Source organism: Rhincodon typus, chromosome 18 (genome assembly GCF_021869965.1).
Source record: "Rhincodon typus isolate 14 chromosome 18, sRhiTyp1.1, whole genome shotgun sequence".
Taxonomy (NCBI): domain Eukaryota; kingdom Metazoa; phylum Chordata; class Chondrichthyes; order Orectolobiformes; family Rhincodontidae; genus Rhincodon; species Rhincodon typus.
The window spans coordinates 37796985-37812985 of record NC_063349.1 but is presented as its reverse complement, the minus strand read 5'-3'; the positions used below and the strand labels follow the sequence as shown (position 1 = coordinate 37812985).

At 39.2% G+C, this 16001-nt stretch overlaps 1 protein-coding gene across 1 annotated transcript in view; it reads left to right on the top strand.

Moving 5' to 3' along the window:
- ppfia2 (PTPRF interacting protein alpha 2) overlaps nucleotides 1-16001 on the top strand; it is a 349413-nt gene that overhangs the window by 57135 nt on the left and 276277 nt on the right. The window contains exons 2-3 of the mRNA XM_048607917.1: nucleotides 9755-9856; nucleotides 13842-14006. Coding sequence (XP_048463874.1) covers nucleotides 9755-9856; nucleotides 13842-14006 — 267 coding nt within the window. The remainder of the gene's footprint in view (nucleotides 1-9754; nucleotides 9857-13841; nucleotides 14007-16001) is intronic.

The window sequence follows — 16001 nt, the reverse complement described above, 5'->3', positions numbered from 1 at the left end:
GTGATTGCATGCAGTCAGTATCACTTCACACCATTACAGGTAGCAGATGGAAGAAATTTTAAACTTACAAATGTGATATTTATTCATATCCAGTTTTCTGGAGGTGAAATCTTGGTGTTTTGAACTACTGAGTCACCAATTCTCCCAACTTTTTCCTCAGCAATAGTATTTTAAAAATGTTGTTATGGCACATCGGTTTGTGCCTTTGCAATGTCATTGATTTTGCCGTTTTTTATTTTGCTACTAAGAATGTTTGTAGAATAGTATTTGTATGAAACATTTTCGCTTGGCCTGAGGAAATGTTCTAACTGACTTTTTTCAATATTTCATTATACACCTGACACAATCACTTACTACAAGAATAACAGGACATCATTAAGACCATAACGTTTTAACATGTTGTCATAGCAAATGTTAACAAATCAGGTGTGGGCTATTAATAACAACACTTATTTAATGTATAACCTCCTTCTCATCATCTGCTGTCAGAGCTGCCTCACAGTGCCAGGGACTTGAGGTTCACTTCCAGCCTTGGGTGACTGTCTGGGTTTCCACCAGGTGCTCCAGTTTCCTCCCACACCCCAAGTTGTGCAGGGTAGGTGGATTGGCCGTGCTAAAAAGAACATTGTAATTATAAGATTACAGGATGCACTGCAGCAATTCTCCAAGGCTTCTTCACAAATTCAGAATATTTACAACTTACATGTATATATTAACCTTTGAGATGTCCCATATAGATTTACCAGAATTCTATCTGTAAACCCAGGGTTTCATTACCAGAGGAAGTAAAAACATAGGGTTTCAATCTCTGAATTTAGAGGATTGAAGGATGATTTGATTGCAGTTTTTTTTAAGGTATGAAGCGAAACAAATCAGGTATATAGCGAGAAATTATTTCAGTTGGTTAGGAGGAAGTCTTTGATACAGACCTTTCAGGAATCTGTGTAGGACTTTGCATACTTCTATATGCAAGGTGTGCTAGAAATCTGGAATACTCTTCTACAACTGTCAGTTTATGTTTCTCCTTATTCTAATTTGAAATGTGAGATTGTTAGGTGTTAACGTAAGGTGTAAATGATACAGAATAATATGGTGTTAGATTTAGAGTCCATGATTTCAATAATTAGTGTAATTGATTTAAGGAAATAAATAATCTTCTCCTTTCCCATGTTTCTATGTTCCAGAAGGACAAGGAAAGCAGATGAATGGGATCACCCCTGTTCTCAAATTTCAGCCCAGTCACACACCATACTAACTTGAAAAGAAGTTGCTGACTCTTCATTGTCGCTAGATAAAAATCCTCGGACTTCCTCCTTAACAACGCTGTATCCTCACCACACAATCTGAAATGGTTAAATAAGGCAACTCACCTTCTCAACGATAATTAGGGATGAACAATAAATGTTGGCCTTGGGCAACAATGTCCACATCCAATAAATGAACAAAAACATGTTAATTATTGATGGGTGCAGAGTGGTTTTGGTAACTCAACTGCACAAATAGTGCCATATAACTGCAGCCTAATTTATTTGATTTTGAAATTTTATTCAGATGAGCGACCACCTCATTGAGATTCACAGCACTTTAGTTTCAATTAGCTGCAATATAGCTGCAATCTGCATGAGGCAAGTATCTTTTATGACATTTTGTTCTGGAATTCCCACAGTTCTCTGTAAATCGCATTGGATGATTGGCAGAGTTCTATAAGTGATTTACATGCTGATGAAAATTCTCATTTCTGCTTGTATCATTCACTAAACAGGAAATGATAGGCGTGTATCTGCTGATAAACTCCAGTAAGCACCAATAACTTTGGCTGGATTTTCTAACTTTTTCGTGTAGGGGCTCCATGCACATAATGACATAGTCCTGAGAGTTCATGTTCTAACTTCCAATAACAGTATCAAATAAACAGTCCTGTAATTATACAAATATAAATAGTCCTGTAATTATACAAATATTTTTGATGGAAATAATGTGCTGGTGAATCAGAATATACAGATTTCCCAACAATCTGAAACGTAATATTGTAGATCTCAGTTTGAAAACCTTATACATAGTCCAACAGTTGTCATTTTGCAACAATGTTTTATTATTTAACATTGACATTTCTAGAATTTCCTGCATTTAGATATACTTTTGCTGTAAGTTTTCCAAGCATTATTTTGCACTGGGGCATGAAACCATTAACGTTAACATTAACATTATAGCTGAATACCATCCGATTTAAAGCTTGAAAGGATTGGAATTTTGATTTTTGCTCACTCAAATTTCTTGAGTTAAAAACAATTCTGAAACAGTAAGTGTATTGAAGAATATATGCCACAACACTTTGTTTTAAAAATGGATTGAAATGTGCAATTTATAAACACAAATTTCCACAGTTCCATGCACTGTCTTAGAAATGTGCAAAATTGATTAAGGCAATTATTTTCCCTTTAATTTTTTACAACCCGTGCGAGTTAGGGAACTTCTTAAAGTATGCAGTCAATTAAAGTCTGTCTTTAAAACGACATTCTATCTTTAAATGCCAGTGTATGCTTCCACAATGTCTGTATGTTTTACCAGATTGAGGAGTTGAGTGCACAGCAGTAAGTTATTGTCAAATAGAAGCATCGAAAATAGTGGCAGGATTAGGCCATTTGGACGTTCAAGCCTGCACTCCCATACAATATGATCATGGCTAATTATCCAACACAGTACCCTGTTCCCATTTTCTTTCCCTACCCTTTGATCTTTTTAACCCTAATAATTATATCTAATATGTTCTTGAAAACATTCAGTTTGGGCCTCAACTGCTTCTTGTGGCAGATAATTCCACAGGCTCACTACTCTCTGGGTGAAAAAAACACTCCTCATCTCATTACTAAATGGCTTACCCTATATCCTTGGACTGTGATCCCGGTTTCTGAACACGCTGGTTAGTGGGAGCACCCTACCTGTGTTAGTCCTATCTAGTCCTGTTAGAATTTTATAGGTTTCTATGAGATCCCCACTTATCCTTCAAAACTCCAGTGAATATAATCCTAATCAATACTGTTTTTCTTCATGGTCTTGCCATCTCAGGAATCAATGTAGTGAACTTTCATTGCACCCCCTCCACATCCAGAATATTCTTCCTCAGATAAGGAGATCTAACCTATGCACAATACTCCAAGTATGGTCTCACCAAAGCCCTCTTTAATTGCAGCAAGACATTCCTACTCCAGTACTCAAATTCTCTCTCTGTGAAGGCCAACATACCATAGTCTTTTTCACCATCTATTGACCTACATATTAACTTTCAACGACTGCTGTAGAAGGACACACAGGTCTCATTTCACCTCCCTGTTCTGGAATTTATCACTATTAAGATAATAATCTATATTCCTCTTCTTTCTATCAAAGCAGATAACCTCACATTTGTCTGCATTGTACTTCATCTGCTATGCTCAACTTGTTCAAAACACATTGTAGCATCTCTGCATCCTTCTCATACCTTAATCTCCCAACCAGCTTTGTGTTGTCAGCAAATTTGGAGAGATTACATTTAGTTCTCTCATCTAAATCATTAAACTATACTGTGCACAGCTGGGAGTACTAATCCCTGCAGTACCCCCCAGTCACTGCTTGCCACTCAGAAAAAGACTTGTTTACTCCTACTGCCAACCAGTTCTCTATCTATGTCAATACACTACCTCCAATCCTATGCACTTTTAGTTTTATGTTCTAGTTTCTTAAGGGGGACCTCATCGAAAGCCTTCTAAAAGTCCAAGTAAACCACGTTGGCTCCCCTCATCACCGCTACTAGTTAAATCCTCCAAACATTCAAGTAAATTGGTCAAGTGTGATTTCCCTACATAAATCCATGCTGACTGTCTGAGGAAGGGTCACTGGACCTGAAACATTAATGCTGATTTCTCTCCACAGATGCTGCCAGACCTGCTGAGCTTTGTCAGCAATTTCTGTTTTTGTTTCAAACTATGTCTGATCCTGTCCCTGTTTTATAAGTGCTCTGCTATTATTTTTTATATAATGGTCTCCAGCAATTTTCCCAATACTGATGTCAGGCTAAACATTGTCTCTCTACCTCCTTTTTACATTGTGGTGTTACATTAGCTCCCATTCAATCCATAGGAACTGTTCCAGATAAAATGTATCCATTACTTCTAGGGCCACTTCCTTATGTAGCCTGGGATGTAGATTATTGGGCCCTCAGGATTTATTGGCCTTTTATCCCATCAATTTCCCCAGCACCATTTCACTATTAATACTGATATCCTGCTGTTCCTCCCTCTCACCAATGTTGTTTCCTTCATTATTTTTGGGGCATTATTTAAGTCCTCCTTTGTGAAGACAGAAACAAAGTATGCACTTAATTCAGAGATAACAAGGTGTAGAGCTGGATGAACACAGCAGACTAAGCAGCATCAAAGGAGCAGGAAAGCTGACGTTTCGGGTCTAGACCCTTCTTCAGAAATGGCATTTCTGAAGAAGGGTCTAGACCGGAAACGTCAGCTTTCCTGCTCCTCTGATGCTGCTTGGCCTGCTGTGTTCATCCAGCTCTACACCTTGTTATCTCAGATTCTCCAGCATTGGCAGTTCCTACTATCTCTATGCATTTAATTCGTCTGTCATCTCTTTACTCCCTATTATAATTTCTCCTGTTTATTATTGTAAGGGACCTGGATTTATATTCACTGATCTTCTTCACTTCACATACCTGTAGAAGCTTTTACAATCTGATTGTATGTTTCCTGGAAGCTTACTCCCGAACTTTATATCCCTTCTCTTAATCAATCCCTTTGTTGTTGTTTGCTGAAATCTAAACTGCTCCCAATCCTCATGTCTGCCAGATTCTTCTTGCCAAATTGTGAGCCCCTTCCTTGGATCTAATTTTGTCCCTAATTTCCCTTTATCGGCCATGGTCACGTCACTTTTCCTGTTTTACTTTTGTGCCAGACAGAAATGAATAATTGTTATAGTTCATCCATGTGCTCTTTAAATGTTTGCTACCACCTATCTACTTTTGCCCCTTTAAGTAATCTTCCCCAATTTATCATAGGCAGCTTGAGCCTTGAAACTGCCATTGTGGTTTCCTTTATTTAGATTTAGGGACCCCAGTCTCAGAGTAATGACAGCATCTTCATCTTAATAAAGGATTCTACCATATTATGGTTGCTTTTCCCCAAGGGGCCTTGCAGAGGTAGTTTCCCTATTATGCCTTTCTGATTACACAATACTCAGTCTAGGATAGCCTGTTCTCTCTTTGGCTCCTCAATGCATTGTTCCAGAAAACTACGCTGTACACATTCGAGGAATTTTTCCTGTTTGGTATTGTTACTGGTTTGTTTGCCCAATCCCAAAACCAATATGTAGATTAAAGTCACACATAATTACACCTTTTTCTTTATTGGTTGTGCCCATAATTTCCTGTTTTCTGCATTCTTCAACATTCCTCTTACAATTTGATGATCTATCTACAATCCCCACTATCAATCTTGGCCACATTGTGGTCCTAAGCTCTACTCTCAGATATTCTTCCTAATTATTGTCTTAAAGCTCCTGAACGAGAAATACTACCCCACCTCATTTTACTTTCTGTCTGGCTCCCCTAAGAACTGAATACCCTTGGATATTCAATTCCCATCCTTGATCACCCTACAGCCACATTTCCATAATCCCAACTATATTTTACTTGATTTATATCTATTTGCATGACTGACTCATCTACTTTAATGAAATCAAGTGGTTGCAGTGTTATAAAAGCTGAAATTTGCAAACTTGTGGTTAGCCACAGTGTTAGTCTAGCAGTGTCAGGACTGGTTCTTTCAACTTGAAGCCATTAATTTTGGACGTAATTAGGAAGTTGTGTGATGGCCTTCAAATAGCTTGGAATCAATTAAGCTGAAACTGAACTTCCTGTCTGTCAGATATCCCTTCAATATGAGAGCTGCAGTAGCTTGGACCTCTGGGGAAGGGAGGAAACTTGATCCATTCCAGCAGCCACATGAATAGGGGCAAGAACAGTGATAGAAACAGAAACATTTGGAATAACAGCCTGCTATCTCTACATCCAGTTGCAGTTACAAAAGACTGAGAGCTACAGCAGTACCCACAGAATAGGGTCTGTTGGCTAATGATGAGCTTGGTCAATATTTCAAACTTCAGAAGGCTGAAGCTTTTGTGACAGTAATGACAGATGTATGCAGCCTAGTAGCAGACTTCTACTCGAGCAGATCAGGTGTAATGCATTAAATGTGGTGGGATTTCTTTGCCTCCAGCTCCTTCCAGGCATCTATGAGAGACTCTGCAAGGTTTTTACACAAATCTGCTGCCCACAATTGAATCACCAAGGTCAGAGATACCTTGTTTACTAAGGCCACCAGTTATATACACTTTTTCATAGATGGCGTGACTGAAGCCCAGAATATTATCAGCTTTACATTAGTGGCAGGATTTCCACTACCTAATGGGTGATTGATTAATTGTAAATATGTTTAGACAACCTGAATAGGCATGCATGCTACAATGCATATCTGGAACAGGTGGGACTTGAACTTGGATCTTCTCATCCAGAGGTTCAGCCAATACCATGTTCCACACACACCATAACAACAACACCTAGTTGTGGGGCATGAACCCAGGAACTTGTGGTGAAGAGTCATGCTCTATTGACTGAACCAGTCAGGTTAAAGCCTACTACATCTCATATTCTCAGGTGGTCTTCAGTTCAAGTGCAAACTGAGTCTGCTCAGCTTCCAAGACCAACTGTTTTCAGACTAGTATGGATGTAATCAAAGGTTTTCATTAATGATTATTTTTAACTGACCTGTTCTGATGTGTTATGGCACATCTCTGTAGTGAGTGGGACTTGAACCTGGGCCTTCCAGTTCAGTTATAGAGACAATACACTTAACAGCATTGAGAAGAGCCCTCAATTGATTAATTGTAGGTACTTAGCAATCAAGGTGTCATCAAATAATTAATGTTCACTAATCTAAAGGGGATTCACTCCCTTAATGTGCAGCTAGTCTGTGATCACCGCAAGATCATTTTGCCAGTGGTTCCCAAACTGTGAGTCATGATGCACCCCCACCTTCCCATCACCCCATTGAGGTCAGGGCTCCAAGACAGCAAAGGCAATTATGAAGTACAGATTCATTTGACAGTCTTGATATCAACTGAAAAAGCACATTATGTCTGAGGTTTGACCCAATCTACTGTGTTCTGAGGCCCAACTGCTGACACCAACAGACCCTGCAAAACAGCAAATGCCTCAGTGTTTGGGTCCTTAACCCTACTATTTGAACGCCCAATCTGCTCAACAACTGTTTCCCCCCAAGCCAATTTTTACCCTGGGTTTGCACTCTTGTACAAAGCATTAAAATGGTTTCACAACACAAAAAAATTGGAAAGTAACGCATGATCGTTGACGACAGAAAGAAAGGAGGAGAACATACCCCCATCTACATCAACGGAACTGAGGTTGAGAGAGTGAAGAACATCCTCGGAGTGATGATAACCAATGATCTGTTCTGGATTTCCCACGTAAATGTGACAGTCAAGAAGGCACAACAATGCCTCTTCTTCCTCAGGTGGCTCAGGAAACTTGGCATGTCCATAAAGTCCCTCACCAACTTCTACAGATGCACCACTGAAAGCATACTGTCCGGGTGCATAATGGCCTGATATGGCAACTGCTCTGCCCAGGACCGTAAGAAACTACAGAAGGTGGTGTGCACGGCCCAGGCTATCACGGAAGCCAACCTTCCATCCGTAAACTCTATTTACATGGTTTGCTGCTGCAGAAAGGTGGCCAAAATCATCAAAGACCCATTGCAACCTGGTAATGACCTCCTACAACCTCTTCTTTCAGGCAGAAGATATAGAAGCCTGAATATACACACAGCAGGTATCTTTCCAGGCATTATCAGATTGTTGAATGGGCTGTAGCCTCAAATAATGTAATCTGCAGTGTAACCTATATGTCTCTAAGTGTTTTTGATCTGTACATCCTTTGCTTGATGTGATCTGCCTGTACTGCTCATAAACAAAGCTTTACACTATTTTGGGATACATGACAATAAATCAATCGATCAATCAATTATGCATATCTACATCAATAAACTGTGGCAAGCAGAATGGGCCCCACATTGTGGTTGTGGCCTAACCAGAGCATTACAAAGGTTCAGCATAACTCATTTCAACTCCCCCTCCCATTCCTCAGACGACATGTCCATCCTGGGCCTCCTGCAGTGCCACAACGATGCCACCCGAAGGTTGCAGGAACAGCAACTCATATTCCGCTTGGGAACCCTGCAGCCCAATGGTATCAATGTGGATTTCACAAGTTTCAAAATCTCCCCTCCCCCCACCGCATCCCAAAACCAGTCCAGCTCGTCCCTGCCTCCCTAACCTGTTCTTCCTCCCACCTATCCCCTCCTCCCACCTCAAGCCGCACCTCCATCTCCTACCGACCAACCTCATCCCGCCCCCTTGACCTGTCCGTCCTCCCTGGACTGACCTATCCCCTTCCTAACTCCCTACCAACACTCACCTTTCCTGGCCCCATCCCCGCCTCTTCGACCTGTTTGTTTCTTCTCCACCTATCCTCTCCTCTATCCCTCTTCTATTCGCCTCCCACTCTCTCCCTATTTATTTCAAAACCCCCTTCCCCTCCCCCTTTTCTGATGAAGGGTCTAGGCCCGAAACGTCAGCCTCTCTGCTCCTATGATGCTGCTTGGCCTGCTGTGTTCATCCAGCCCTGCACCTTGTTGTCTCTGTGTTCAGCATAACTTGCCTGTTTTGTCACTAAATACTGGGTTATGAATTTCAAGGTCACATACACTGTGCTAATCATTCTCTCTGTAAATCCTACATTTAAAAATCTGTACACATGCACTCTAGGTCCATCCCTGCACATTCTAGAACTATGCCATTACATCAAAATGCCACTTCCAGTGCCTTCTGGCAAAATACATCATGTTACACGTCTCTATTATTAAATTTTGTCTAAATGGCCTGCTAATTCTGATAGTTCATCTGTGTCTTGGAACTTTAGTTTGGAACGGTGGTCCTAGCATTTGTGTCCAGCATTTTCCAGCCTGAAATATAACAATTTACCATGTTTCATTGTTTTCTTCCCTCAAAACATTTTTTTAAATCTAAGGTAATGCTGCCTCTTACGTGGTATTTTGTCAAATGTTTTCCTAGAGTCAATATAGACAGCATCCATTGTGTTCCCATCATCAACCTTCTGTTACTTCATTATAACATTTAATTTGATGAGTCAACTGCAGTCTGCCTTTTAAAAATCAGCATTGGCTATCATTAATTAGGTGATAAAATTGTGGCAGGGCAAAATAAATGCTGAAAGGCTGTTTCCCTGATGGGAGAGTCTAGAACTTGGGCAAATTCTCTAGATAAGAGGATGATCATTTCAGACTGAAATGAAGAGAAATTTCTTCACTAAAAGGACAGTGAGTCTTTGGAATTTTCTACCTCAGAAAGCTGTACATTCAAGGATGAGGTCAGGAGATTTTTGAACTACGCTGGGAGTTGGGAATTGGGTTGAAGATCAAATATGATCCTATTCAATAGCTCAAGATGCTGTATAGTATGTTCCTGCTGCTAGTTCTCATGGTCGTGATGTTCTTATCAAAATATCATACAATGTAAGCCATATCTCTTGTAATTCATTCGTCTATTTGATCTCTGAATAGATTTGCATTGAACTAAACTATGTGTTATAACTTAATATATTTCTTAACAGGAATTTGCTGCACTGACAAAAGAATTAAATACTTGTAGAGAACAACTGCTGGAAAAAGAAGAGGAAATTTCTGAACTTAAGGCTGAGAGGAACAATACACGAGTAAGTTATCAAAATATATGGCCTGGAAATTGCTGTTGCTGTATGTATAGGAATCAGGTAATCAATAGTTTCAGGAGAATCTATTCACAGATGTTTACATTTTTAGTTTGTGGCAAAAATTTCCTCTAGTATGCCAGTGCATCAATGAATAAAAAAGGAGTTCATTAAACTTGGTGTGATCTGCAATTAAGATCCAAGGAAAAACCACTTGGTTGTAATATAAAGTGCTGCAGAACTGGCTGGTAGAGAGGAAGAACCATGCTGTTTTAGCAAGGCCTCAAGAACAGGAAGTATGAAATTTAAGACCTTAAGAGCCACCTGTTCAGCTCTCTCCTGCTTAGACTGAGGCAGCAAACATAGTAACATAGTTGAAAGCAGCAACACAATTAAGTCTTGGATGTGGCTGAATCGTGTGTATGGTCCCTTCGATGTGTAACTCACCAGGTTCCAGTTACATCCACCATAAATTTGAAGGTGAACTTCTCTTAAACTTAGTCGGTAAGCCGCATGTACCAAAATGCTACAATTTTGTTTTCCATAGCAATTGGCGGAGATAGTACTTTACAGAGGTGGGAGCCTTTGACTGTCTACTCTATTTAAATGCTTGTAGACTGAGCTTTCAAAAATCAAAAAAAATCTCAGTAAGGTGCAAAGGATGATCTAAATAAACAGAGGGGTCAGTCAACTGCAAATATTTTACAGCCATTCCTAGTACAACCTATTCCAAACAATTCTGATGTTTCTGTGATTTTGGTTTCATTCTGGAGCCTTTCTAAACCTTACACTGTTTATGCACAGCCTGAAAGTACGTGACAGTATTAGATGGCATTGTCCTAAACTTGTTGTAGACCCATGAACCTTATGATATCCACATGGGATAGTTCATTTTTATTAAGCGTCCATTACTGTGTTAATACCAACATATTAATGTGCATAAATTACATTACCAACATTGTTGTTTCTATCACTTGCTTGCCACATAAACCAACATCTGGCCCCAAGAGTCAGCTTGGATGTTCCTTGCACCTTTAATGAATTGTCCAAACTCAGTAGCTGCTTTCCCTATGCATACATCAAGTTCTGCAAAAAGAGACAGACCATGTGTCACCAAACATCCATGGTAGGAGAATTTACTAACTGCTTCCTACAACATGTTATTTGGAGTGATCAAGGCAGCGATGTGATGCTTAGCCCATAAACATGTTTCTTGTTTGCTTATAGTAAGGAAAACAGGTTACAGACATAGATAATAAAATGTCTGAGGTTTTGTTATTGAATTTTCACGCAAATCATTATTTCATCAGCAGCAGCATGGAGGATCAAGATGAGTTATATTTTTGTCCTCAGTCTGGACAGATGTAGTGCTTGACATCTGGCTTAATATGCAGTTATACTCCTTCTTTATCTGCAGGAAAAGCTAAGATCAGGAACATGAAAAAGAAAATACAAAGTAGGGGCTAGAACAGAACCTTACTCCATTCCATTCCATTCTTCTCCTGAAATTGCCAAAAGTGGTACCGTAAAACTGTACTGTACCATAAATGTTCTCATGAAAGTTTTGAATTAGATTAAGCAGCAGTGATAGACAGCACAACCAATTTTGTCCAAAATCTTGGACAGTTTTGCCTTGCTGATGGTATTGAATGTTTCAGTAAGATCAGAGAAAGCAAGGAAAAGAAGTCTCTGCTCTTCTGTACACTTCTCTTGTAGCTGGTGTGTGGAGACAACCATGTCCACGATTTCAAGCAGAGGTGCTTTTGCTGGTGTAGGCATGCCCACCGGATGGAAGATGGTTGCATTGCTAAGAATTATCTGTCGAGCGAGATAACTGGATCCAGAAGATCATTAGGACATGGAAGTTTCACTTCAAGGATGCATGCAACAATGACACAGCCTCTGAACATCAATGTTCATATCTAGGGAAACTCCAGCCAATGACAGACCTAAATGCTGACATCATCGATGAATTGCTGTGTGCTACCATTACAATATAGTGACTTGACAACAGGTGTCAACATCAAAAACCGTCACGCAGATGTCACCTGATAATTACCACATATGTAGCACTTGTGATAGAAGCCCCCTTTATTGGATTAGTATCTTCAACTATCAACAAATGAGCACCATATGTATCTATCCCATCTCGAGTGGATTTGCAGCGTATCCATGGTCTTATGCAAATGGAAGGATGTCACAATGACATTGATTTGCTACTAGTTGTCAGGTTTTATTCTGAAAGCCATTTATAGATTTTTAAAATCAAAATGTGTTTTTGGTTATCGTTGCCATCTGCACTATACATATTATTAGTGAAAATGTATCCAGCTATTGATCAGCAGATTGCCTTGGACTTATGCTGAACATTACCAGACAACTCTGAAGGAACCCCTAAGGGATCTGCACCACTGCACCACCCCCCACCCTGCCATGTCTATACTTTTTCCATCAATCACTAACTCTTTTGTAGAAAGAACTCTAGGAGATTTGTAAGTTAAAATCTACAACTTATGATGCCACTTTGATTTAGTTGTTACATGAATTTACAAAGGATGGCAATCAGGAGAGTCCACATTCTTCTAACTTGTCCCACAAAACTGGAATGACTTGTGCAGTAGTTAGACTCTGTTGTATGGAAATGTCTTGGGAGAGGAAAAGAAACACATATGAAAGAAAACAACTTGGTGTAAAGGAATCTCAGAAATTCTTCTCTGTACACGATCATATTGAATTTGTGAAGCAGGCTCAATGGTGCAAATAGGCTACTGCTGCTCCTTTTTTTAAAATCTTATGACCTTCAGCAAATTGAAACTAGTTCAGAGAATCAGTCTGGCCCTGATAATGTCATACTACAATCCCATGTTTGTCCTGAAACCTCGCTATTTTCTCTTTCAGGATGTTGTACTGACCACAAGATGTCAAGTCTGAGGTCTGTAGATTCCAAGATTATCCTTTCATACATTTTCTAAATTGCCACAACTCATGTTTCTTGCCAGGCTCTTGGAACAACTTGCATTAATTCATACATCTGAAAAAAACTGAAATGTGATCTAAGCTGCTGTGTAGCAGTGTTGCTTATACATTTAATTTTGCATTTAATTTATTAGTAAATTGTGCCTATTTCCTATACTTCTGCAGAGGCATATAACTTCATGATGCCTGTGCTTTTTCAGTGTGGCATTTGCATGCAAGCTTTGTTCACTTTCCATGACCCAGGCCCTTCTGGCTGGTTGCACCTTTTTCATTACCCATTCATTTATGATCTCTCTGACATATAACTTTGGCTGCGCAGCACAAATCACTTGTGCCAGCTTGACTACTAAGACACCAATATGGCAGTCAAGAATTGTGCACACATTTCCAGTTGGTGATTGAACTTGCCATACTAATGAAGAAACCATTACAAAATGATCAGACCTGAAGCAATCATCATCTACATGGTCTCCAATTTCTCCTGATCTTCCACCTCCAGCCCCCTGTCCAAACTCTTTATTACTCTTGAAAGGAAGAGACAGAAGTATTGACATGACAGAGCCTTCCTCACTTTCTTTAAGATTCTGGCAATCCCCAACTGAAGCCACAACATAAAAACCCCATTGATTTTGTGAAGGAATTTGATTAAGCTTTATATTTGATGGAATTTATGGTATTTTACCTGGATTGAGAATTAATTTGGCAGTAGGTGGCAGAGATGAAGATCAATGGAAAAGTTTAGTCAGGAGGGCCATATTTCATCAAGGTCTGTTTTCGTCCCTTTTGCCGTTCAGATTATTGAAAAGTGAATCGGAAGAGAGAAATGTTATTAATGTCTTAAGAATAGCACATTATGTAAGTAGGTGAAAGACAATAATACTCAAAATGTGTTTAAGGTGAACAAGTCAAAGAATAAAACTATCCTGATTTAGGTGTATTTATAATGATAATCAAAATCAATTTATGGTTATTAAATTTTGAAAAGTAGATATAATTTTTATACCATTTCTTTCAGCTGTTGTTGGAACATTTGGAATGCCTTGTGTCAAGACACGAACGATCACTGAGAATGACAGTGGTGAAACGGCAAGCTCAGTCCCCTTCAGGGGTTTCCAGTGAAGTTGAGGTTTTGAAGGCATTAAAGTCACTTTTTGAGCACCATAAGGCTTTAGATGAGAAGGTAAGGGAATAGTTTAGAGGAAAATATGATCCCATGAGCAATCATTCCCAGTAGGACTGCAGTGGAAATATACCAGAAGAAATATGAAATCAATATTTTGAATTTATTTATTAATCTAAAATTGAAAATCTATTAAGTACAATGTATTTAGTGCTACTGATACCTGTTGTTTGTAAAATGTGTATTTGATTTCTACTGATTATTTGCTGAAGTCCTGATTGTTAAAAGCAAATGGAATGAAGAAGTACAAATGTTTCTCTGTAAAAATTGAAGGATTTTTTGTCCTACTAAATTGTTATTTATTTGAGCGCTGTTAGCCGTTGTGTCTGTATCAAAATCAGAAATCAGAGAACACAAACAAGCTCTGGAGTTATAACATAGCTCCATGCTATATCTAGCAAAAATGCTCAGTTTGTATTTTAGCTGTAGATGTAATGTGTACAAATATGTGCTATGTACACTATTTTCCTCCCTGCAATTTGTTGTACATAAGCTACTGTTGCCAATCAGTGACCTTTAATTCAATTATTTTATCATTCTTATTATGACTTGCACATCCTGTCAAGTAAGGCAAAATGGCTAAAATATCTTGAGGACGTTTCCAGCACTTGGCATGTTGGGTATACGCCCAGGTCTGGAGGTAGTTGAACTATCACTGGCAGTTCATAATGACTGTTTGTTTGTTTGTTTGTTTGTTTGTTTGTTTGTTTGGTCTTGAAGCTGTCCCAATGAAAGTAGTTGGGAGGTGCGAACTGTGGTGGAGTTTACTGATGAGTCATTATGCAACTGCTGCAGTAAATTCTGCAGTATAAATAATACTTTTGGAGGAGCAGTGCACCCACTAATAAAGAGATTTTCTTGAAGAATTAATTTCAAATATCATTCAGCTCAGCCTACCAAGAAGTGAAGCCTGAGGCCTGCGCATACAGCATAAACAGACAATGCATTGAATGTTTTTAGCAATTGCATTGATATGTATGTTTGAAAAGTCTTATTTAAAGCATCTTGGGAAGGTATTTCAAGAAATCATAGAATTCTTATTTTTGCATTTCCTCATCCCTTCTAATTTACAGAAAATATTTAAATTCTATTATCTGTTGTTTGTAAAATGCATATTTATTGTCTAATATGTTACATTTATTGAAGTTGAATATAATCCCAGATTGTTAAAACCAAAATAGAGTGAAGAAGCAAAAACTTTCATTATTAGAACAGAAAATTTTTGTGTCGTGGTGAATTGCTATTCAATTGATTAGTGTCCAATCTTCATTTCTCAGGAAGGGGTCAAGCCTCCGTGCTCTATAGTCTGGGGCCCCTACAAGTGTCTCAAGTGCTTATAATCATTTAATGTGCCCCGCAGTGTTTACAATATCATACAACAAGCTCAAATTAACTTTTGTGCATTTGAATGTGTCTTAAGAGGAAAGGGAAAAAAGTAACTCATTTCCTAGTAGGAGCAAATTACTGCAGATGGTGGAATCTGTACCGAAAACAACAAATGCTGGAGATCATAGCGGGTCAGATAGCACTCATGGAGAGAGAGCAAACCAACATTTCAAGTTTAGATGACGCTACAGAACTGAAGTGAAGTGTGGAGGAGGCCACATTTATGCTATAGTTGGCCAGGTGGGGTGTGGAGGAAGGTTGTGGCTGTGCTGGGGTGTAGAGGGGTGGTGGAGAAAAGATATTGATAGTCCAGATTAAGTAATCGGAATGTGAGAGTGGCAGAACAATGGTGTGTCTAACTGCCAGACTTGAAAGAGAAGACAGTCCCAATGGGGTGGGGTGAGGGAAGAAAGGGCATGTTGACAAAGAGTGTAACTTGAAGCTGTTGAACTCAGTATTGAGTTCAAAAGGCTGTAAAGTGCTTAGTCTGTTCCTGCAGTTTGCGCTGTGATTCACTGGGACACTGCAGCATGCCGAGAACAGATAAGTGGGCACGTAAGCAGGACGCTGTGTTGAAATGACCGGCTATGGAAAGATTGGCGTCATGCT